The 26,697-nt window shown below is 33.1% G+C and overlaps 1 protein-coding gene across 2 annotated transcripts in view; it reads right to left on the bottom strand.

Moving 5' to 3' along the window:
- Positions 1-2,040: 2,040 nt before the first annotated feature.
- NOVA1_2 (RNA-binding protein Nova-1) overlaps positions 2,041-26,697 on the bottom strand; it is a 46,627-nt gene continuing 21,970 nt past the window's right edge. The window contains exons 2-6 of one of the 2 annotated variants that reach the window (XM_051212401.1): positions 11,483-18,176; positions 11,129-11,282; positions 9,122-9,865; positions 6,885-7,567; positions 2,041-5,707 (exon numbers count right to left, since the gene is read on the bottom strand). In XM_051212401.1, coding sequence (XP_051072582.1) covers positions 4,997-5,707; positions 6,885-7,567; positions 9,122-9,865; positions 11,129-11,282; positions 11,483-11,671 — 2,481 coding nt within the window. In that variant the 5' untranslated portion in view covers positions 11,672-18,176 and the 3' untranslated portion in view covers positions 2,041-4,996. The remainder of the gene's footprint in view (positions 5,708-6,884; positions 7,568-9,121; positions 9,866-11,128; positions 11,283-11,482; positions 18,177-26,697) is intronic. The other variant, XM_051212402.1, reaches the window with a different exon arrangement.

Below are 26,697 nucleotides of genomic sequence, written 5' to 3'. Positions count from 1 at the left end.
CTCAGTACCGTTCGCTTCAAGGCCTAACGTATTTTTCATATACAACCAAAACAAAAGGATTAAAATTCATTTCGTTGAGCGAATCAGTGACTATTAACTGGACAGGTAGATCCTCCTGGCAAGTCCTAAATAGGACGAAACACTCGTCCTTGATTTCACTGTTAGCAAACATCCATCTTTGTTTAAAACAAACCACCACTTTGAAATCGGATATAATGGGAATGTATTATTAGTTGCAATTACTATGATTTAGTGACACGTCGATACACTGTCGAGTGATTTAAGTTGTAACTTTTCAAATATTGGAAACTTCTCTACAAATCAAGCTTTCTGAGGTATGACATACTTTTTATATTGGTGGTCGTACCACCCACTTCATTTATTAAACGAGACAACTCTTATATTTGAACAAACACACAATGAAATATCACAATATTTTTTTGAAAAATGATACGAAGGAACATTCCTGTCAGTTTTTGAAACTAAAACAAATTTTTAAGTGAATGAAACTTCATCATCTTGAAACTGATAACTTTAAATGAATTCACGTCGAATGAAATCTTTAAATGGTTATAAAATTATAATTTTAGCAGCTAACTTTCAAATAGATGGAACTGTAATGAGGTCTCCACTGGGTCCAATCTTAGCTAGAAAACAAATAACTTAGATCAGTCATCAATTATCAGTTCACTTGCTCTTGTGAAGCAAGGTACATTGTCCGTAGTCAGCGCTTGCTGTCTCAAATACAAGGACATATCTCAGTGTGGTACTACAAGGATGAGAGCAAAGCAGTTAGAAGTTGCACCTGTGAAAACTTAATTAATCCCAACCACTCCATTGATCTACAAATTAATTTTAAAGTTGCTTATAGAATTCGATTAATTCTACCACGATTTCTTCGTATCCAACTACTTAAAACAACAAAAGCTCTTGCCACCCATGAGATGAAGACATAACTGTGCGTACAAAAGAAGTATGTCTTATCATTATCTTTGCCATAGCCTTAAATCAATATCAATATTAGACAGAAGTGGATGACGGCTATCAGTGTAATCAAGGACGCACGTATAATCATATCTGGGACCCATCAGCTGGATGTACTTGCATCCAAGATTTTATGTTCACTTCGGAACTCGAACTCAGTACACTTTGTTCCAAACACCGAAATCAACTACAGGATGCATGTATATCCATTTAACGAGTTCTAAGTAGGACGAAACGCATGTCCTTAATTTCACTGCTAGCCATCATCCATCTCTCCTCAAATTCTTTGTGACTCATTGACAATATTCTGGACATTCACACACGATGCACATATGCCAAAAGTAACTGCTCTGTTGCAGTCCTAAAAATCAATGGGGAAGATTCATACAAACATTACATATGGAATGAAGTTATTATCATTATTTTATATTTTAAAAATAATTCCCTCTCTTCTATTATTTCTTACATCCCCATAATTTGGAAAAAAAGTAGTCACGTGGCTTGCCGTATCACAGTGACTAAAAACCTAGAAAAAAACTTGAACTTTTCACTTATATCAATACATGTGGACAACTGCGGACACTCATTCTATTGAAAAAATGTGGAAATCTCGGACAGAGGAAATTCCAAAAACACCAGAGAATTTTTAGAAGCCTGGCACTCAGGTCAATCAGAAATCAACAAACATATTGAAATCTATCCAACTTATCAACCAATCAGGAAAATCATGCACAAATATAGGAACAAAAATCAAACCAATGGGGAACACAACCAAAACAAAGAAGTGAACAATGACAAATTTAAGGCCAATAAGAACTAATCAACGTCGACGTGCACAGAACAAGCTATGAACCACATATGGAGAAATCCGAACACTTCACTTCTATCTGAAGTTTGTGCTGATGATGTTGTTCAGAAGAACGATGAAAACTCCACGACCAAACCATCCAGCTCAGAGAACAAAACTCCATCAAAATCATCCACTTGAGCTACAAATCTTCTCCACCATCTCATAATGTAATTTATTGGACTGAAGAAACAAAAAAAAAGCGTTTATATTATAACAATCTATTTTCTTTTAAAACACTTTCTTCATGATAGACAATACATAATTGTAAAGTGAACATACATTTTTTTTCTCTATTTATTTTGGATATGAATCTGATAATAAAGTACCATATATATATATGGAAGAAATAAAAAAGAAACATTAGCATCTCTGACATTGAATATCATTGACAATTATTGACTATAATTCACAATCAGTAATAATCACCATATCAACAAAATGTTTATCAAACGAGAACATTAATCTGTATTTTGTATAAGACAATAATAATAATAATAATGACAACAATTGATCATTAATACAACTACACAATAAAGAAATATCTATTCACATCAAGATGAATTAATGAACTCGAATTGACAACAAAAAAGAAAACATTTCAGTAAACCGTTCATTTCCTACAAATCATTTATATAAAATCAAATTCCAAAAAAAAAACAACTGAACAGAGTAATGAGGATAAGGAACATTCTTTCATTATATTGTAATATCATTAGAATAGTTTTAAATTAAGAAAAAATGTCTAAGAGAAACAAAGAAGAAATGGAAGTTTCTTAGATAGTTTGCAGCAAAAAAAGGAATCGAAGAGAAAAATTCTGTAATCTATGAGTGATGGGGAATTATTCCATAAAGTTCATGATCGAAATAGAATTAAAAGTAGGTAGACATCTATTTTACAATAAAAAAACAGACAAACAAACAAAGAAACTTATAAATTCACAGCAGATTATGGAGTATCATAAATATTGATATAAAGAATAACAATGCAAAAGAACCGGGACAAAAAATATAGTCAGTATTACTTCCCATCAATAGATAGTTTATGAGACGTGATTTTTGTATAAGACTTGTGCTAATCAAAAAGAATATTCATTTTCTTTCTAAATTAAGATAACACGAAACCAACGAGAACTAAATAGACGAACAAAAAAAACAGAATACTTTCGCAAAGCAAGTTATACTACTTTCTAAATAAACAGTAGTAAACGTACATTCAGTAAAAAAATACAATGATTTTATTCTCGAAGCTATAGACTTGTGCTTACCACAGATGTAAGAAAGAAATTACACTGAATACAAATGTTCCATTTACATAACACAGTACATGTATACAATTAAGAACAATTAAATGAAACTATCATTGATGGGTGGCCACTCATGAAATTTATTGATCTAAAAAAAAAACAACGAGCAACTGGACAGCAGTAAATATACTACCATGTGAACATAAATACACATGTACACTTACATAATACATAAAGATCTTTCAGACAATGCTCGTATATAAACAAATCACTATACAAATAGACTTATACATAAAGATTAAATCACAAATAGCACTGAAAAAAAAGAGGAAAGATAACAAATCTAAATAACAAAGAGGAAAAGAAAATACACCGGATAATTTTATATGATGAAATTGACAATATGAAACCAAGAATAATAATCTCAACAAAAGACAGATAATTTATCTATCTACATATTAAACATTAAATAAACAGATTACATCATTTGGTAACGATATATATTGAATATAGTTGTCCAATAAAGAGATTATTGATATACAATGTCACTATTAATAAACTATATATAAACAATTCTGTATTCCAAATTTATGCATAGTAGCATGAACACAATGAGAAAAGAAAACCAATTAAGGAATAACAGTCAAACATTGACAGTTATCTCATTTTTTTTGTAAACATATAATTAGCATTCATATCAAGGGAAACGAATGAACATTACGTTATTGTTATCTTAAAACTACATTGATTTATTTCGAAAACAAAACATAAAACTAAGGTTAATAGATGTAAAAAAGAATGTGAAAGAAAAGCAATTGTTCAGTAGTATTATGGTGGTTAAGTTTAAAAAAAAACCATTTAATGTTCACTAAATGACATTGACAATAGTTTTAGAAATATCATAACGACTATATCATCAAACACAGATATCTATGACCGAATAATAATAAGAATTGGATTCATAAAGACCATGGAACTTCAAATAAGGATAAGGTAAATCTTTTAATGATAAATAAATATAGAATAATCCAGTTAAAAAGAAAAACAATTTCCCATCCGCAAAATAATTTTAAAAAAAAAAAACAAACGGCCCGTCAATGACAAAAAAAATAAATAAAATGAGAATGAGTAAAACAAAACAAAAAAAATCGATATTCAACGATATATAATAGATAATAGTTTTACTCATGTAAAACCAAAAATAATAAATAATAACGATAGTAATAAATAATCTTAATTGGAAGGGCCGTAAAAGTCATAGGTATATAAAATGGCGCTAAGAGAATTATTAACCTCAAGGAAAAAATTATGCAATAATCAATGTAACCTCTGAAACACCCAAGACAAATGGGATACAAAAAAACGTTCGGTTATGCACATATACGAGTATATATATATATATATATATATATATATATATATATATATATATATATAGAGAGAGAGAGAGAGAGAGACTATGGACGAAGGGGGGCGGAGTGAAGGAACCGAAGGCATTAAATAATCAAAGTGACACCAAATTATATAGAAGTTAAAATCAATAAAATTACATAATACACATATATATATGCACACACAAGAAAAAAGTAAAACAGAAAAATAAGTTTACTACATAAATAAATAGATAAACAAATAAAATCAAATGGTTTTCTTTTTGTGTTCATTGAAAGACGAATAGAGTGTAAAGCTGAAACCATATAAATTGTGTGTGTGTGTGTGATTTAGTTTATCAATTCAATTCGGATCGTCTAGCTTTATGTTATTAACATTCCACCGGTGTTAACTGTTATTCTTTAAAAAAAAACTACTTCTAATACTCTACAACAGTAATTACTACTACTACGATTATAAGTAGTGTTAATCGTGATAGAACTATTTTGTTAAATTCTAATGATTCGATAGTATTATTATTAATAAACTACTTTGTTTCATCACGTTTAGTTACAGACATAGATACTGAGTCGATTGAACTTTGAAAAGACAGTGAATCGCCAAAACCACTAACACCAGCACTCCCTCCTCCAGATCTTCTTGAAGCAGAAGCAGCAGTATCACAAGACGATGACGGAAAAGACAAACCAGTAATAATAATATTACTACCACTAGTACTATTGGCAGTATTAACAGTAGTTATACAAGTAGTCAAAGGAAGTGAGCTAATCATACTTATCGGACATGATATACCAGTATTCGATGCTGAACATGTTGACTGACATTCTGGATAATTTCCTTTAATGCAAGATGATGAAAATGATGTCGATGATGTGAATGGATGTGATATTCCAGAGTGTATAAAATAATCCGAATTTAGTTGACCACCACTAACATTACATGGACGCCCAACAGTGCTAGTACTACTACCATTACCAGGAAGTGATAACGACAATGAATGTTGTTGATATGAACCAGATTCTCGTTTCATATGCTCAATAATTGCTATATGCTCAATTACATCAGCTGCTGATTGTACATTGACTTGTGGTCCAATTATTGTGACAGTACGATATTGTGTACCAGATAAATAAGTGCTTTTCTGAGATATTTGTATGGCAGTACCAGTAAATAATTGTAAATCCATAATAGATCGACCTTGATGACCAAGGATTATATTGATCACACTTTCTGGAACCTGAAATATTTAAAGATTAAACAGAAATGCACTAATTGTACGCATATACAATCATCGTGAGTAATAATAATAATATTAATGGATTGTAAACATTTCCGTACAAATAGGTTAATAAAGAAGATGAGATTCAGAAATCTTTCTCCATGTGTTCCACCCCATTTTAAGACTTCTTATTGCTACGTAAAACCCAAGAGACTTTGAGCATGTTTGTAATGCTACATGTATTTTTAACGCGTAAAACCTTTTATAAAACAATAAAGTTCCAGAATACATTTTGAAGATCACGGAAAATAGTTTTGTTATGACTCCACGAATATTGTAGAAGTTGGAACCGGTTTTTAATCGAAATTATCAAGTATAAAGCCGATAATCAACATACTTATCTGAACTTATCATGTTCTACTACCCCTGACCAATGTCACGTGCCAAGCCACCAATCAGACTTAGAATTCAGTATATTTCGTGCAAACTATTTCATCGACAGCCCAGTGTCCCCATACTGACCAATTACATGTCCAACCAACACTACTGATCTTGAACCGCCAGCTAGATTTCTATTGGTCTACTGTTTGCTAGCTTCTTTCTATGCTCTGCCTTGAGTCTAGAAGTAGTAATCAGTCTCTACTATATTTATATTACAAACAGAAATAGTTTACGCGCAGACACACTATACCGCATCATACCATAAAATAACAATTATACATAAATAAGTCAAAAGTGGTTGTGAATAGAGGAGACAGTGAGTAAAAGACTTGTGATAAGCTAGAAATAGTAAATCGTGAGTAATCTTTTTACTCAGTAGTTATATATCGAAATTATAATTAATAATAGTTTGAAAAACCGGTCCCAATTTCTACAATATTCCTTCTGTTATCACACACTTAAAACCGCCAATATTTGTCACTAGGATTTTCCAACCTGATGAAAAGCCGTGCATAATTGCTAGTACTAAGTGTCAAGGTTAACAATTTGATATGGAATGACTAAAATACAACATATTGTGATAATTTATAATGAAACCAACATCAAATACAATCGAATTATCAGAACAGTATATATAATGAATGACATAATCTTGACTAAAGAAAAAAGCCAGACATTTATTTAACACAGTAAATAAGTCGACATAACATCTCAAATAAAAGTAAATACCAAAAGGTTTTTTTTCAAAACCTACAGATATAACACGTCTGTATGCAACATAATTTCCCATAGGTGTAATGATATTTGATCCTGAATTATATTGTAATCCATGAAATCCAATTAATGTTGATGAAGATGGTAAAGCGGTAACTTGTGCCGATGAATTTATACTTGGAGCTAAAGATGATTGTTGTTGTATATTACGTTGATTTATATCACTTTCTGTAAGTGATAATAAAAATGGATTTGATGATAAATTAGGTATTGACATTGTAATTGAATCATTCGATACAACTACATGTGGTACAATTGGTGTAACATTAAATGATGATAACTGAGAACAAGGTAATAAATTAAATAAAGCACCACTTGAACCAGTTCCAAGTGGATTAGGATTTGAAAGAATTGGTAAAGATTTTGTACAATTAATTGTTACATTTGTTGTAATTGTATTTGTTACAGTTGGTACACCAGATACTGTAATCGCAGCGGAAAGAGCAGCTAATGTAGCAATATTAGCAGTTAATCCAGTTGGTGATGTAAATAATGATGGTAAATTTGATGAATTGCTGCAAATTGATGATGAACTAGTTTCAGTTAAAGGTATTGGTTGTATACCTCGAGTTGGTGTTAAATGACTATGTTGTACAGGTGGAGGATTTCCATAACCAATTGTTGGATAACCAAATAAAGCTGTAGCAGACATTCGAAGTGGCGCTAAAAATTTATTATAAAATATGATAATTAATGAATATCTATGAATAGGAATATTGAGTAAATAGAATTAATGTAAGCTAGAGAACTGTTCAAAGATTTAACTTACCACTAATCACGTATAGAAGCATGTGTTTAGATTTCAGAAACATAATTGAACTGATGTCTAATGAACTAGTAATAAAAATCGAACCAGGTGAGATGCAATGAACCGATAATTTAAAGATAAATTAAGCCACTATTACCTTGATAAGGAATGTTATGTAGTTGGAGGAAGTTAACAGGAAGCCCTACTTGACATTGTTTTCTTCACTAAGGTATACATCCACAATCATGAAGGAAGTGAGATTTGAAACTAGATATCGTTTAGTTCTATTGTTTGTAACGTAACCGCTATGCAATTTGGACTATATAGAAACATAAATCACGCGACGTTAAATCAACTAATCTGTGGACCATATTACTAATCGATCGATAGGATTCAGTCCATATTAATGTAGTAAATAAAAGTGACACTGGTCACTATTTAGTGGTCAATCAACTGTAAATTAAAAAATAGGAAGTATCAAAAATTGCTCCAACCTATTTAGGAAAGTTCCAGCAGTTTATAATGTCATCGACTCAAAGGTTGAATATATTGTACTACATTTTATGCACCAAAAGATTTGTGATAGAGCACACGGCTAGTAAATTAAACAAATGCTCTATGAAAAAACTTTAGTAAAAATAAACATAATTATTCTATTAAACATAATCAACATTGTTGCTTTGTTCCCCATAAGGTGGTGTTTGCATATGTTGATGATAATCTATTCTACGTCAACTAATTTCCATGGGTTTATGTAAACAATTATTGAAAATTGATAATATAAAAATAACCCATCCAAATAGCAGCGACAAATCAAATAGCTTAACTATTCTAAGTTAATTGAAATTATAAGCAACAATAGTGTTACTAATGTTATTTGCATTGTAGCAACCTATCACCTCTCGAAGAATTACGGCTTTTTGTGTTGTTTGGTACTAATCAACAGGGTGAATATTGAGACTTTAGTGAAGCGATGATTCCATAGTGATTTAGGATCTAAAACAGTCGGTATTTTGTCAGACGGTTGTTCAAGTCACGAACAACTTGACGTGAAGTGACCATACAATAACACTCAGTTATTTAAAGTAAGCTCAACAGTATAACACAAAACGTGAAAGTCATACGACTGAGAATCACTTATGACTTCACGTACAATAATAAGCATTATAATCATGTGGTTCAGTGCAATGTATCTTACCAAAAGAACAGTTCACGTTTTACTTACAGACATAGCTAACATTCACAAAACATAAAGACCAAGATGTCTAATGTTTGGATGCTAAACACAATAAAATTTAACTTTGGAACTAGAGTTTAAATTTAAGCGAATGAAACTATTTTTATTGTTTTAAGAAGGAAAACTAGACGACATCAATCTGTGGTTTTATAAATGACAATATATTAAGTACATAAAACAATAAGCATCACTAACAGTGAAACTTCCACACACTAATCAACCCAATCCCTACCTGGAATAAATGAAGATGAAGGAAAGTATACTGGAGGCGATAATGCAGAACGGCTTGACTGAGAATCTTGTGGTTTAGGTGATATAAAAGATCCAGTTAAAGGTTCTTGTGCAACTGATACTGTTGTTAATGCAGAAGCAGCATTAAGATCAGGCACTATTACATCGAATCCAGTTCGTCCTGAAATATTTGACCATGGTGAACTACTACCACCCACACCAACAGTTTGTGAAAATAAATCTCCTGACAAATTACTACATAGAGTTCTATCATTACCAGTGTTAGGCAGTATAGACGGCAAAACGATTGATCCACCAGTAGCTGTAGGATTTGATGTTAACGCTGCAATTGTTGCAATATCTGGTGTTGATTGAAAATTCGGTGGAAAAAATCCAAATGTAGTACTACCACCTGGTGAAGAAATAAATGATGATGTGGTTGGTTGTGATGATGGACCAGGTGTAAATGCTACAGCTGCTGCCATCATAGTTGCCGCTGCAGCGGCAGCGGCCGCTGCTGCTGTAGCAGAAGCAGAATTTGTATCAATTGATGGATTAGATAAAATAGTCGAACCTGTTAAATAAGGAATAATCGGTGTTGCATATGGTGAACCAGTTGGATAAACACTAGCTACTGGTCCTTGAATATCATGATATGAAAGATTTGGACAACTAGCTGATTGTGGATCTGTAGCAATAACATTTAAAATTAAATGAACAGCAGCGCGTGCTTGATCTAATTCACCTAAAATAACAAAATTAAAATAACAATTATTAACTTGAAATTTTTATTGAAGTCCAAATTTGTTTTTAACAATGAAAATTATGACATTTTATTATTAATAAGTATATCTTCTATGGTTAGAGTTGTTTAGCAAAGTTGTTTTCTACTACTACTACAACTACAACCATAATCGAAAATGTACAAGTACTTATAGCTGACCGTTTACTCAAGATACTCAATGTTCGTTGACCGGTAACTATCAGCAACAGGATACTGGGGAAGAGAACAAACCAGGTTCCATCTGAAGAGGAAATTAGGGAACGAAGTTGGAAGTGGATAGAACATACACTACAGAAATCCCCAAATTGGATCACAAGGCAAGTGCTAACTTAGAATCCTGAAGGGCAACGGAAAAGTGGAGGGCCAAAGAACACACTACGTCGGGAATTGGAAGCAGACATGAAAAGGATGAATAGCAACTGGAGAGAATTGTCCAGGAGAGATTTGGATGGATCATACTGGTGGGTGGCCTATCCTCTTTCACGAGGGGTAAGTATGTCTTATATGGGGATGATTTTATTTGAAAATGTTAGCAACTATATAATGTTATGCGTAGATGGTTAAATCCTAAGATTCCCATTACAGAGTATAACGAAGTGCCTGAACAGTACTATGCACTTCTCAAATATGAAGAAAACTTTGAATAAGGTTTCATACGATGCTATGTAAATGCATTAAAGAAGAGATTAGAAATGAGTTTCAGAAACGTTTTTCTGGAGCGAAAAATAAGTACGAGGAACTAATGTATTAAAATGCAATCAACTCTATATGCTTATGACTTGTAATAAGGCACTTTAAAATCAGTGTAACACTAAAACCAATTGGTACAACAATCGGGAGAATCGAATCGAGTATAACAAAGACTTTCTGTTGAAAAAAAGGAAAAGTAATTGGGAATTTTTAGTTAGCGAACCATCAACCAAATTACACTTGATGACAAAGCTCTGGAAGAGATGGGAGTCCCTAAAAACTTGGATAACAATGTTGATAAACCAGAAGGATCTAATGTGAATGTCAAGGTGAACGAAGTTCACACCTATCACCCTGGCGGAAATTCATAATGAATCGATACAAAAAATATTGACCTAAATAATTTCGTCTCCTTATCCCATCAGATCATTGTGTTGTTTCTGTATAGTTGACTATATATGATAATGACCAATAAATAATTACCAGAAGTTTCCAATAATTTAATCTTCTTCCAATACATCATGAATAACTTACCGGCAACAACAATGCATCGTTCTAAGAGATTGAATTCACGAGATTTTTGTGAAATTTGCACATATGCACCAGTTTTCTCTTTGATCTCTTGAATATATGATCCACCTTTCCCTATAACCATACCAGCTGTACTATTCGGTACAAGAATTTTCACCTGTATATCAAATTTTTAAAAATTAAAACAAAAAGTAAAATATTGGAAAAAGAAAGAATATTTTTAAGGAAAATATTGACAATAAAAACTGATCACAAGTAATTTAGTTGAACTACAGTGTGAACGATAATATGATTATGTATCAATCGATAACACAGTAAACAGAAGGAAACGACAACATAACAAATAAAAAATCCTACCTGCTTATGACGTTCAACATTCAGTCTGCCTTCTCCAGTTGTATTTGGATTAGGATCAGGTTTTTCCATGATTCGATCCATTATATAATTCTGTACAGTAATGACACCATCGAACGATCCAATAATTAGACAAACACGTTCTGTTGTACCTGAGAGTAGTGGACCATGGACATATGTACAAGCATTCATTCATGAACAAACACATACACACACAAATACATTCAACAATTTAAATACAAATCAGTACATACAAACATGCAAGCGATAATACACAACAAGAACAGACACACAATGAACAAATCAAACAATAATTAGTACGCGAGCCAGCCACCACGTTCAATTAGATATCAACATTCATATCCCGATCATAATCAAACATCATCAAACAGACAATCAAACAAATGGGAAGGATGATAAAAATAAAAGAAGCAAAATTCTGATAGTCCTTTTTGTTGATGAGAATGAAGATGATGATGACGATGATGATAACAGAGGCATAAGTAAATAATGAACATTAAATAAAGGAAATATATATATATATATATATATATATGTATACTACTAATAATTGAATGTTTCATGGTAGGTGATAGACACAAAAACTTTAGACAAGAATAAATAATAATGATATAATGATGAATGGTGTTTACGATGTAGATAATGATCGAAATGACGCAATAACAGTGACCACAATGAACTCTGTATACACACTTGAGAATAACGGGTGATAAATGATAAAATGAAACTAAGAATGGGGAGAATGATGTAAGACTTAGGTGATCATAAACTGATTGTTTCATTACTGATAAAGATGATTTTAGGTAAATAATATAGGTTATTAGTGCCTATTATTATTCATTAGATGTAAACTATATTTTAGACCTTGGTGTCGCCTTTTTTATATCAAAATATATACACTGATATCTAGAAGGTTATAATTTATAATAAACAATTAAACACTGACTTTTCAGGATTACATTGGTGTGAGGATAATCATACTTTTTCACTGTTTAATAAAAATGCAATATCTAATGTTCTGTAGTATTTTCCCCATTCATTCAATGGGTCAGTACTGCTTATAAGAATGTAGTTTTTCACCAGTGATTTCATTTCAATAATCTAAAGTAATCTACATATACCTTCTATAAACATGACACTGTAGCACATCTCAAATTTTCAAATGAAAAACAGCGAATCCAATGAAGATAACAGCTTAAGATGAAATCATCAGTGAAAATTATGATTTCATGTGCAGCATTCACTTACTAAATGAACAGAAAAATGCTAGATATTGAATACATATTAAACATTGAAAAGCAGATGTGCTACACGTTCAACGATAAAAATCTTAACCCTAAACTTTGTCATTACTTAACAAGTCGGTCAATCAAATTAAACGACAGAAATCAAGATAACCAAATAAAATCATATACCACTGGTTGAATGTATTCATGAAAATCTATTTCTCAGTTGAGATCATTTTTAAAGTAAAGATAAATTTGAATGACTTTTACTCATTCAAGATTTAAATAAACGTGTAAAACATATTAAATCGAGAAAAGACTAATGATATTTATAATAACAAAATTGTAAAACGCATGAAAGATTATGAGTTCAAATTTTATTTGCGAAGATATTATTCACTAAAGGATATTTGAAATACCATGACTATGTGACACATATTAAGTACAGGTTTATGTACACGGCATTGAGTCACAAGACAATATGTGTGAGACAATAGTATTACCCTACTGTCCAAATTGAAATGAATGAAGTGAGGTTCAAACTTTGGATTGGAACAATAATAAGTAGTGCATACATTGAGCATACAATCGACTCCGAACCTAGCACACAAAAATAGCATTATCCACTGTGCCATCGCCCTTAGGAAAAAAGGCAATCCGAAAGTTATGGGAATATCATTAAAGGATCTAACATGCTAGGTGTTCTAATCAAGACCTCTGATAGATTTTCCGTAATGAAACCTCCTACAGTTAATATCATTGAATGGGACGGTATTATTATACACTCCATGATGACGAATGACACAAGAATTTTTATCAACTAATCATAAATATCAAACACTGAATTTAAGTGTACCAGTTAATATTAACAACCCACAAAGTAGAGTAGTGTTGACCAAATAATCAAACCACTTAGCTTATAATAATAAGTGACAGTCTCTAAAATTCTACTTCTTTTCTACTAACTTCAGTAAGGGAAACCGGGTAGTTAAAGTAGTGACATCGGATAACCTCTGTTTGGGCAACCGGACAGTATCACAGCCCAAACACAAATAAAATGAAATGACGATATTTACTGAAATAGATAACCTCGAACAAACGTGTGTATGTGAGACAAATTTGAGTAGATAAACCTATAATTGGTAAATACATTACATTAAAACTATGATAAATATTACGCAACTTACTTGTATATCTGTTAACATGTAAAAATTTTAAATATGAATTGTCCTTTAAATTTCATTTGATCAAGGAAACTAGATTATGAAACCCACATCTATTACACAAATACTAACAAGACTACCATAGTTATCGAAGTCATTATATACGAACTGGAATGATAGTTTGTTACCTAATGATTGAGGAACGAATGATGTAACGAAGTGAGTCATAGATTAGGTCATTTGATTTTAAATAAAATGATTTGTTAGTATAAGGTCTTAGGTAGATTGGAAAATTTTCATATTTTAAGTCAAAAACTAATCATAGCTAAACCACCATTAAAACTCATGAAGCACTGGACAACTCTTTCGTTCTAGTATGGAACTCATCAGTAGTGCGTGCTCACGATACCACGCACAGGGATGGTCTAAATAAGATTATTTATAAGTAATTGGCAACGTAGACATAACAAGAATAAAGATCATTAGCATTTTTTATCCAGTAGTGTCGCATTCTTTATCAGCCATATGAGATAATGGCTGCAAAGTTTTGCTTTTGCATTTTTAGTAAAATCAGACGATGATATTATGAAGAAAGGATTATGAAAGATTCATAATAAAACTATTTATCTTAGAGAAAACGAAACTAAAAAATATGCTTTAATAACAACGCTATTACCTAATGTGTCTAAGTTCATTGTTACTATGTTGGTTTGGGTGCTCGAGATAGTTAGTCAGTCATATACAACATAGAACCTGGTACATCACACTAAATTGTCACACCTCATTAGGACAGTGAGATGATGTCAGAATGGATTCCGTTGAGAATCTAGTAGATAAACCGCTAAGAATTAACTTTAGTGAATAATGGTTAAATAGAATGCGCTAGTTGGTAACATGTCAAGTGGAAAACATTTTAACTTGTTAACATAATTACTATTTGAGAAAATACAGGTCATGATAACATATTCAAAATGCGAATATTCTAATAAATAGCCAACCGGTTTAACGATATAGGACTTGATACGAATTTATATCGGTCCAAGTTAGCATACCTCACATCAGCATATGTAAGTATTAAATTAATAAGATGAAAAGCGCACAAGAAGACTTGGTCTTAACAGTAACGGGAAGGTAAACATAGAAAATACAACTCAAAAAGGACACATGAGATTGAAGGATGAACAACAATTATCACCAGATTTAGCAAAAGATAGAGAAAAAATCCAACTGCATCACTGTGAATAATTTTGTGTATTATATCACTCAACGTCTCCAAATAGACTACATGTATTGCGTATCCCCCAAGCAGAAAGTCTGAACCTAGTGATATGGTTCGAGCTAGTAGTCAATGCTTTCATAAACTGATCTCATGCCAGTCTGTCTACAGCTTCTTTTCACCTACTCTCAGAAATCTAACAAGTAAGGGTAAACAGCGTAAGTAAACACGTTTCAGTAAAGAAATTCTTAATGTCGGTATAACCCCAGCTCAATGAATAATAATTCCTTGTACGTAAAAGGATGACAAATAGGTATTCCATAATTCAAATATTATACCTTCATGTAATAATGTAGACTATATGGAAAGCCCAGCAAATAATAAACTGATTAGTTATCTAATTAATATGTTTAAATTATGTCTATATTTTGAGATATAATCTCATTACTTCTGATGAAATAATCTCACTATCTGTAAAAAGTGATTCAAAAGTAATGATAACTGGGTTTTCTGAAACTTTTATATGACTACGAATGATGAGATTCATATATTTTACAACTATGAAAGGCATGAAACAATTGATAATACTCGTCGCTTGATGGACAAGGCGAAATCTCTTTTAATCCCGAAGTATTAATAGGATAATAATCGTAATGAGATGGTGGAGAAGATTTGTAGCTCAGGTGGATGATTTTGATAGAATTTTGTTCTCTGAGCTCAGAGAACAAATCTCCATCAAAATAATCGTAATCCCAGATTTCAAGATTTTTAAGTAAGTTTATTGATTATGAGTCTAATAAATTTCAAGTGAAAAAGAAACACATACTGAAATCAGTGACAGTTTAAAAGACGTAGCGTAGGATAAAACCTGAATAGTGTAGTACAGATATACATTAGTGACAAAAAAGAAAACAGAGTACTTATCAGTCATTGCTACTAAATACTCGAGCCAATTATGACAAAGGCTGAAACGTTATTATAATGAAAAATGTGAATAAACAGTAATTGAACACACAGAATATGATAGAAATTAAGAGTACAGGTTAGTTGATGCATTTTATAAAATATCCCTATTTATAAATATTCAGTTTCTGTGGATGATCTATTCCAAGAGAAATGTAATTACAGCAATCTGTATATGTACAATTTACATAAAAACTTATTAGATGGTTATATGAAGAGTATGAAATTCATTGTGTAAGAAGAAAGTGAATCCACTAAATATCATCTGAAGATCATCTGAATTACTGGTATCAGTGTCATAGCAACAACAAAAATCTATGACATATACATACACCCATACACATACACAATGTACTGAAATAGTAAGGAGTTTGAGAATAACTTTTAAAACTATTCGTAATCACTTTCTTATTATGAATCCCCTATATATTAATTTTTATTTAGATAAGTAAATGAGCTACAATGAACAAATTTATATATTAAACTTATTGCATTATTCCTAAATTACCTTATCCAACTAATTAGATCGAATTATAAAATTTCGATTCATAACAAAATAGCATAGACTCAAAAGTATCAAATATCTATCAGAGATGGTTAATATTAAAATAATAATGATAAGTTCAGTGAGCTTACTATAGTAAGACACTTGAAAAGAAAACTGAACTATGCACTTGGTTTATGTCAATACAAAAGTCTAATAATCAAAAGTAGACTTAAAAGATTAAAATAAAACATGAAATATTGTTTTATTAAAACAAAATAAGATTATCAGAACTATGTAATGATATATTAACGCAATACATTTCGAACAATCTGATCACACATAATACACTTGTTCAGAACATTTATCTATAAAAATAAAAAGTCAACTAGACTGGAAATGGGGTAAGAGGAGACAAGGATAATAATAAGAGTAATAATAATGTGAACACAATTTGAAAGAACAAGGTGCATACTTCATCCAAAACCTAAATGACATGAAAACGACTGTGTCACATCCCACTGTGCTTACCAGTTTAAGTGTCACACACACACACAGGGAGGAGCAATCGTTATCCCAAAATTAAGGTGTGTGACCATGTGCCAAAATAGTTGCAGAAACAAATCCATCATCCTCTATTGCTAAACATATAATCGAAATAGGCTATAAGATTGATCTTAACTCAGCTTTTGTAATGTTGCATAAAAGTGTAAAAAGGTGTATACTAAGGTTTGTTGAAGCCTTGTCCATACGAAAATTAAAACCCCCTTTGTGTATTCAAAAATAGTTTGTTCTCACCTTAAACCTACCCTGGGTAATATTGGCTTATTATTAGTTATTACTCTTATTATTATCATCATCATCCTTGTCTCCTCTTACACCATTTCCAGTCTAGTTGACCTTCTATTTTTATCTATAAATGTTCTAAACAAGTGTATTATGTGTGATCAGATTGTTCGAAATGTATTGCGCTAATATATCATCACATAGGTCTGATAGTCTTCATCTTCTTATTACACTATTGAAATTTATCAAAGGGACTAAATGCTTTAAGATAAGATAAATTAATTATATATATATAACATATTAACAACTTTTTTTACTGAGAATACAGTGCTTCCAGGTTTTCCATAATGGTCTAGCTTTAACTACTAGAATACAGAATTGTTTTTCATTATAATTAAAATAATAAGTAGACGATATTGATGTTGAATGAAGTAAAGAAGAAAAAAATATGTGATATACGTTGACTACTGATATCGGACTATAAAGTAATAAATAATAATAATAAAATTAAGTAGGAAAGATAATGAATAAAACGATTGGATAAAATGATACAATGATTGGTAGAAATCATTGGATGTATACAGACATATGAAAGAAGATATATATATATATATATATATGTCTGTATAGTATGTGTGTGCATGTACAATGTTTAAATGTAGACACATACAGGAGTAAAATGATATTACTGAGTAACTTAGATTAGACATGTGATATGAGACAGTGAAATGAGAATGAACACATGCACAATCAGACAATTTATTTAATAATGTCTATACACATTTTATAAATATACATACACACATACATACATATACATACTTGTATGGTGAATGACCTAGTAACAAGAAATTGATTGATTAAAAGAGGATTTGATTAGTAGTTTTTAATTTTAATTGTAAACGATAATATTATTAGTAGTACTATGACTACTATTACTAGTATTATTAATACTACTAATATTCTCATATATTAGATTATTACAGTTAGATAAAGTGATTTAGTCAACTTGATATTTTGAACAAAGTTACAACCAGATCTGTTGTGAGATAGGAACTCACTGAAGACAATGGTGTACGGTGGCGCAACTTCGTGGATTGGTTGAAGTTAGACATTAACACCACTGGTAACGGCTTAACGCCGTTGGATGCTGGCTCAGTGGTCTAGCTGGTTAAGCGCCTGGCGCGAGACTGGTAGGTCCTGGGTTCGAATTCCGCGGGGGGCGGGATCGTGGATGAGCACTGCTGAGGAGTCTCATGATAGGACGAAACGGCCGTCCACTGCTTCCAGTTTTTTCATGGTGCTCTAGCTTCAAATGGCTCACGATTTCAACGAGTGAAAACTTCACTATATTAGTGAAACTTAAAAATGAATGTTTCTCTCTTTTTTTGAAAAAAAAATTCCATTAGTAATGAAAAACGCAAATCATGTAGAAAGTATAATAAGTATTGAGTCGATGTAGGTATAAAAAATAAAATCAAAATGATACGAATCCTTTAACTTTAAGATGCAATGTGATTACTCTATGTGAATAATAATGGCTCAGTTTCATTATATGCTACAATATTCGATGAGAAATTTTCATTACAATGCTGATTCAGAAAATGACCATCTCTTCTGATCAATTACAGTTTCTATTTGAGTGACAACAGAAGCGTTTCAAAAAGAGCCAGTTGAATGTTTTAAACAATTTACGCATACGACTTCTAAATCATCCATATTTTGAAGATGTGACAGTTGATAAGTTAATTTCTAATTTGCGTACAGAGTTGGAAAATGACTGCAGAAAGCCTCCGTGAATCCTTGATAAGCGGTAATGTAAATGAATTAGTGGCAGTTATTCATGATGCGCCCAGTGATCCAGAAATGTCCATTTTAGAGACATGCCCTGTCTTGGGTTCAAATCCCATTGTCCCCGAAATACCATGTACAAACACTGACTTGTCCAACTCATAGAAACACGATGTCTTATTAAATGCTCATAAAATTATTGCAGTATCCGCCCACGAAGAAACAGAAAATGAATCAAGCAGCATAATGAAGACAGTTGCATTAAATGGAGCTCGTCATTCTACAACAAAAGTTCCTGATGAATCTACTTATCGGGGTTCTCTAGTTGTTTTAACAGATATGAGTTATCTTAATGACTCACATGTTTTTGATCAAATTTCTTACAAAAATGAGGAAAGTTTGTCGGATGCATCAAACGATGGTAAAGAACCTAATAAAATTTTGATAGACGCTGATTATTCTAGTGGTTGATTATCTACTAATAAGATTTTCAAGAGATTTGATGAAAATGTTTCACAAGAATCAGACCTTAATGACCTCATATCTAGTGTCGTTGATCCGTACCATCTAATCAGTCCTAGTGGACTCTCTACTCAATGCATGAAATACGTTTTAAATAGAGTCACACTAACTGTAACTCGAGAATATGAGGACCCAACATTATTTCGTGGGGAAGGATTACTTACTTACTTACGCCTGTTACTCCCAATGGAGCATAGGCCGCTGACCAGCATTCTCCAACCCACTCTGTCCTGGGCCTTCTTTTCTAGTTCCATCCAATTCTTGTTCATTTTTATCATGTCTATCTCCATTTCTCGGCGTAATGTGTTCTTTGGTCTTCCTCTTTTTCTTTGACCTTCAGGATTCCATGTGAGGGCTTGTCTTGTGACGCAGTTGGGTGCTTTCCTCAATGTGTGTCCTATCCACTTCCAGCGCTTCTTCCTGATTTCTTCCTCCACTGGGATCTGGTTTGTTCTCTCCCACGGTACGTTGTTGCTAATAGTGTCCGGCCAACGGATTTGAAGTATTTTGCGTAGACAATTGTTAATAAACACCTGTATTTTCTGGATGATGGCTTTCGTAGTTCTCCAGGTTTCTGCCCCATACAGTAGAACTGTCTTGACATTTGTATTGAAAATCCTGACCTTGGTGTTGATTGACAGTTGCTTTGAGTTCCAGATGTTCTTCAGTTGTAAATATGCTGCTCTTGCTTTGCCGATCCGCGCCTTCACATCTGCATCAGATCCACCCTGATCGTCAATGATGCTGCCCAAATACGTAAAGGTTTTTACATCTTCCAAATCTTCTCCGTCAATTTTGATTGGATTGGTGCATGTTGTGTTGTATCGGAGAATCCTGCTTTTCCTTTTGTGTATATTGAGACCTATTGCTGCTGCCACACTGTTTGTCTTCTGCATCTGTTGTTGCGTTTGGGATAGAAGGGCCAGATCGTCTGCGAAGTCTAGATCATCCAACTGCATCTTAGATGTCCATTGTATCCCGCGCTTTCCTTCAGACGTTGACGTCTTCATGATCCAGTCGATCACCAGAAGAAAGAGAAAGGGTGAGAGTAAGCAACCTTGCCTAACACTGGTCTTCACTTTGAACGACTTTGTCAACTGTCCTCCATGTACGATTTCGCAGTGTAATCCATCATATGAGTTCTGTATGATATTGACTATCTTCTGAGGCACGTCGTAGTGTCGAAGAAGTTTCCATAGTGTTGTTCTGTCCACGCTATCAAATGCCTTTTCGTAGTCAATGAAGTTGATGTAGAGTGATGAATTCCATTCAATTGATTGTTCCACAATGATCCGTAGAGTTGCGATTTGGTCTGTACACGATCTATCCTTACGGAATCCTGCCTGTTGGTCACGAAGTTGGGCGTCTACGCAGTCCTTCATCCTGTTTAACAATACCCTGTTGAAGACTTTTCCCGGTATTGAGAGAAGAGTGATGCCCCTGTAGTTATCACACTTGCTGAGATCGCCTTTCTTCGGTATTTTGATCAGAAGTCCTTCTTTCCAGTCTGTTGGTGCTTGTTCCTCATCCCAAATCTTATTGAAGAGAATGTAGAGTATCCTTGCAGTTGCCGCCACGTCTGCTTTTAGTGTCTCTGCTGGGATGTTGTCCGGTCCTGCTGCTTTGCCACTCTTTATTTGTCTGATGGCCATGCTGATTTCTTCAATTGTTGGTGGGCCAACATCGATTGGGAGGTCCGTGGGTGCTGCTTCGATGTTGGGTGGGTTCAGTGGGGCTGGTCGATTCAAGAGTTCTTTGAAGTGTTCTACCCACCTGTTTTGTTGCTCTTCAATGTTGGTGATTACCTCGCCTTCCTTGCTTTTCACTGGTCGTTCTGGTTTGCGGCGATTTCCAGAGAGTTTCTTTGTCGTGTCATACAATTGTCTCATGTTTCCTTCTCTTGCAGCCTTTTCCGCCGTCGTTGCTAAATCTTCCACATATTTACGTTTGTCGGTTCTGATGCTCCTCTTCACTTGTTTGTTTATTTCCGTGTATTCAGCTTGTGCCTTGGCTTTTTCTGCTCTTGTTCGGCTGGTATTGATCGCTGCCTTCTTGTTCCTCCTTTCTTGAATCTTATCCTCCTGAACGTTTTGTTGATGCAAATATGGTCGATTTGGTTTTGTGTAGAGTGATCCGTTGAAGTCCATGTGGTTTTGTGTATGCGTTTATGTGGGAATATGGTGCCGCCTATGACCAGCTTATTGAAGGCACATAGATTTGCAAATCTCTCACCATTTTCGTTTCTTTCTCCCAGTCCGTGTCGTCCCATGATGTCTTCATATCCAGTGTTGTCCGTTCCAACCTTGGCGTTGAAATCTCCCATCAGAATGGTCAGGTCCTTTGTTGGGCACTTCTCGACGATTGACTGCAGCCTATTGTAGAATTGATCTTTAGCGTCTTCATTGTAGTCGTTGGTAGGCGCATAGCATTGGATGATGTTCATTGAAATGCCCTCTTTCTTTGTTTTAAACGAGGCTTTGATGATCCTTGGTCCATGAGATTCCCATCCTATAAGCGCATTTTGTGCTTGTTTGGACAGCATCAATGCAACTCCTTGTGTATGTGGTGCATTTTCTTCTTCATGGCCGGAGTATAACAGGAGCTCTCCTGTAGTTAGTCGTTGTTGTCCAACTTGTGTCCAATGTGTTTCACTGATCCCAAGTACCTCTAGGTTGTATCTTCTCATTTCTGCAGCAATCTGGAAGGCTCTTTCGGTGTCCCACATTGTACGAACATTCCATGTACCTAAATAAATGGTCGCTCTGGTTGTCAGAAGGGGCATCGGCCTCGTAACTTCCGAAGGGATTCGGCTTTCATCATGAGGCGTCATAATTCTTCTAAATGAAGATCTTCTGACTCCCAGGGCAGAGTTTAAAAGGTTTGAATAATTTTTTCTGGTTAGCGTTTTTTTAGCGAGTTAGTTTTCAACGGGATGGGGACGCTAACCCCATGCCCAACCCTCCTCCTTTATCCGGGCTTGGGACCGGCAGTAGCCCCCGGAGGGACTCCAGGCGGATAAAGTCAGAAAATTCAGTCAGAATCTAAATATTGAGTCTTCAAAAAAAAAGAAGGGAAGGTGATATGACGAGAAGAAAAGTCATAATTCAATTGACAAGTTATAACAATTCAAATATTATTGGGTTGTTATTTTCAACCGATAACAAATAAATCAGCGAACAGTTTTTTTTTTAAAAATATGGTTTAAACATTAGAACAACACATGTAAGCGAATAGTTGTTTTCAATTAGATCATCATCAGGCTTTACTCTCATATACATGAATGTTTATACAAATTATGTTAAATCAATCAAGGCAATTTCAGTCAATAATCACAATGAAATAGAATACATCACCGCATATAATAGGTAAAAGTACAAGTTGATAGTAGGAAGACAGGTATAAACATTAACATTTACGTGTCAAACATTTTATAATGTGACTGAGAAACCTCTATAATTATACTAATTATAACTTCTTCTAAAGATGAAGTTTTATCCGTGAAAAAGAAAAAAGAAAATGGAATCCTACAGAGCTAGTAGTGAATGAATTTAAGTATTTCTTAGGGAATCCACTAATGTTATATAATAACTTGTATATTGGGAATTTTCTATCTTATAAATAGTTTATCAATTGTCATTGTGAATTATGGTATATATAATTTATTTATCGATAATATGACCAGTAAACAAGAAAAAGAGGATACTTCAAATTGTAAAATTGATTTTAAATAAGAGATATGAATAGATGAATACTAACTAACACCTTTTGTTTCCAACTATACCGATCATAATTTAATGGATAGACAAATATAGAATTAAAGTTTTAGAGTGAATCAACTAGAAACAAAACATTTAAATAAAACAGTTTTTGTTATTTACTTTAACGTTAATTTCATTAAATGACCTTAAAACTAAAAAACGAAGACAGATATATAGAAAAATTATCATATATATATTAACATACGACGCATGTTGTCGAATCCCTCAGACGAGTAAGTACATTGAAAATCAATCTATAGAATCCGATCAGTACTAAAGGAATCGAAAAACATTACCGTGAGACAGAAAAACTAGCAAGCTAAAAGTGGTAACAATTATGAAAGAGCAAAAGTTATGAGGAAATATGGATCAGAAGAAATGTATAGAGTTATCCTAATAGGAGAGATAAATTAGCATTTATTAACAAAAACTGAATAAATTAGGATCTCTAAATGATCAGTGGTAATTTAACAGCACTGATAGAATGATGAAATGCGAGACAACGTGATCATTGAAAATACAGTCATGATAAATGTATTTTAGAAAACCGAAAGTACAATAATTTTATCCTCTTCAGCACACATGGGACATGTCCATTGTTCGAAACACCTTTGAAATTCCTAGACTTATAAGTACTTATCAAGCGAACTAGTATCTCCTGGTAACTGTGCTTATTATGATAAAAAAGCACACAAATTTTCAATTATTATTAGTAGTAGTAGTAATAGTGGTAGTAGTATTAGTATTAGTATTGGTATTAGTAGTAGTAGTAAAAGTGTCGAGGTAGTAGACCAAAATATTACTTTAGACTCATAATAGTATCATAAGATTTGCATTTACTTGACTGACACGTTTAATAAATTTAAATTATCAATTTACACTAGAAAAATAATGATATTTAGGTATTTAGGTGTGTTACACATTCTACACATATATGGATGTCGAAATATTAGACGTACCTAGATGTGGAGCGATATATATATATATATATATATATATATATATATATATACTTCATTGTGTTAACGAATAGAAGGTATTTTAATAAATAAAGAAACAGATTTGCAAAAATGTGCTTTCTAAATATTGTATGGTATGATGAAAAAAAACAGGAAATCATAATGTTTAAACTTAGAACATCATTTGTTTAACAGATATGACATACATGAAAATGACAGCAAATTTCAAAGTACATACATAGACCAGGAAAAAATGTATAAATAGATATATACACAGTTCAAGATATATTGGTAAAGTAGCTTGTTGAAAATCCCTATTAATACTGTCATTGAAGACTATTTATAGAAAAAGTTAGTACTGGTTGCTAAATTGTTAACTTTTAAAGAATTAAAAAGGGTGGGATTGAGATATCGTTTTACGTCTAACCTCAATAAATCTCATGACATCAATCATTGTATGAAATCCCACTAAAACATAAACTTAGTCCTAATAATCCAAGTTGAAATAATGCTTGTTGTTATTAGCCACATGGCCTTTAAGAGTAGAAGACACTCGTAAGCTACTAGTATTTTAACACAGATGCCTCAGAAATATTGCTGGCGTCTGCTGGGATCACCGAGTAAGTAGTAGGGAGGTTAGACGCAGGGTATTAGGGAACGATGGTAAATCAGTTGATGGGGTTGTGAATCATCATCGACTGAGATGGTTGGGCCACGTGTTACGTATGCCCGAACACCGACTACCACGACGTGCAATGCTAACCGGCGTTCGGGATGGTTGGAAGAAAGTTAGGGACGGCCAAAACCAAAACGTGGCATCAGTGCTTCAAGTCACTAACTTCTAGTCTGAGCCATGTTGGTAGATGCAGACTACTTGGTTGGGGTCCGCGTGACTGTCGTAACCAATGGTTGGAGACTCTGTGTGACATGGCTCAGAATCGATCACAATAAGGTCGGTGTATACACTCTCTATCTTCCCTTAAACTAAGAGATTAAAATTGCTTCATATTTTTCTTTCTACGAACTAATTCTTTCTTCCTGTACTATATCCTCATATGCAATCTTTCTTTTATATATTACCACCTCTGAATTCACTACTTTTATGAATCCGGTGTCCATCTTGTTGTGTTAATAAGGTATGGCAACTTGGACCGATGCATAAATGTGCCTGGTCCTACGTTGTAGCTAACTGACTGACTGATTAGCCACAGAACACTTGAATGAACAATTAACTGAGAGGGTTATTTCGCCATCGTTTTGGATTATACTCCATAGTGGACATTGATGATTCATATTATGGATCAAAATCCAATGCTTTCATTTTTCACGAGGAGAATGATACCATTTGCATTATTGATCTGTAACCTAACAGTTGGTTTTTCTAAATTCAATCGTTTGCCGATTATAGCTCAACTGTCTAATAAATACTGTTTACAAAAAAAGGGATACGAAATCAAATACTTCCATTTATTTTAATTTTAAGCATACATCAGTAGTAAGTGGGAGAAATTGAAAAACGATTGAAAAAGTCAAGTATAGGAAGAGGGTAAGAACCTTTTAGTTTATATATTTAGAATGCGTACTGTTTTATATTTCTCCTCATAGCCCTCATGATAGACTATGTTTTAGCTTTCTGGTTGTTGACATATCTGTTATGCCTTATGGCGCTGTCAAATATCACGTGAAAAAACGTCAATCAGAATACCGACTAATATGACATTGTCCCCACGCTAAGCAATGATGCGTTACCAGCACGAGCAGCCTTGAGTCAACTCTGAGTCCATATTGGTTATCTGTATAATAGCTTATTGACTAATCCAGAATGTTCAATACATAATACAAATATCAGCCTCCGCTGTATGAATAACATATTTCAGATACATGTGGTTTATATGCACGAAGACCATATCGCATCACGCCATAAAATGCAGAATAATTATTATACAAGATCAAGCCAAAAGTGGTTGTGAGTATGGGATACTGAAGCTAAAAAAAATTGGGAATAAATTAAGAATGGTAAATCGTATAATAGTAGCTAATATGTCAAATGAAAGCTCACGATAAAAGGAATATGAATATACATATTAGGCACTCAGCTACAACGTAGGACTAGACACATATGTGCATTGGTTCATTAGCACAACAAGGTGAACATCAAATTCATAGAAGTAGTTACTTCAACGGTAGTAATATATGAAAGGAAGATTGTGTATAAGAATATAATACAGAAAGAAATAATTAGTGGACCTCCTGGAAGGAGATCAATGCCCGGAAATTCAGTCGACGAGAATGTTATTTCTAGCAGTAAGTTTATGATGAAATTACGCGA

The sequence above is a fragment of the Schistosoma haematobium genome, chromosome ZW (genome assembly GCF_000699445.3).
Source record: "Schistosoma haematobium chromosome ZW, whole genome shotgun sequence".
NCBI classification, from domain to species: domain Eukaryota; kingdom Metazoa; phylum Platyhelminthes; class Trematoda; order Strigeidida; family Schistosomatidae; genus Schistosoma; species Schistosoma haematobium.
This window is presented reverse-complemented; position numbering and strand designations above follow the sequence as displayed.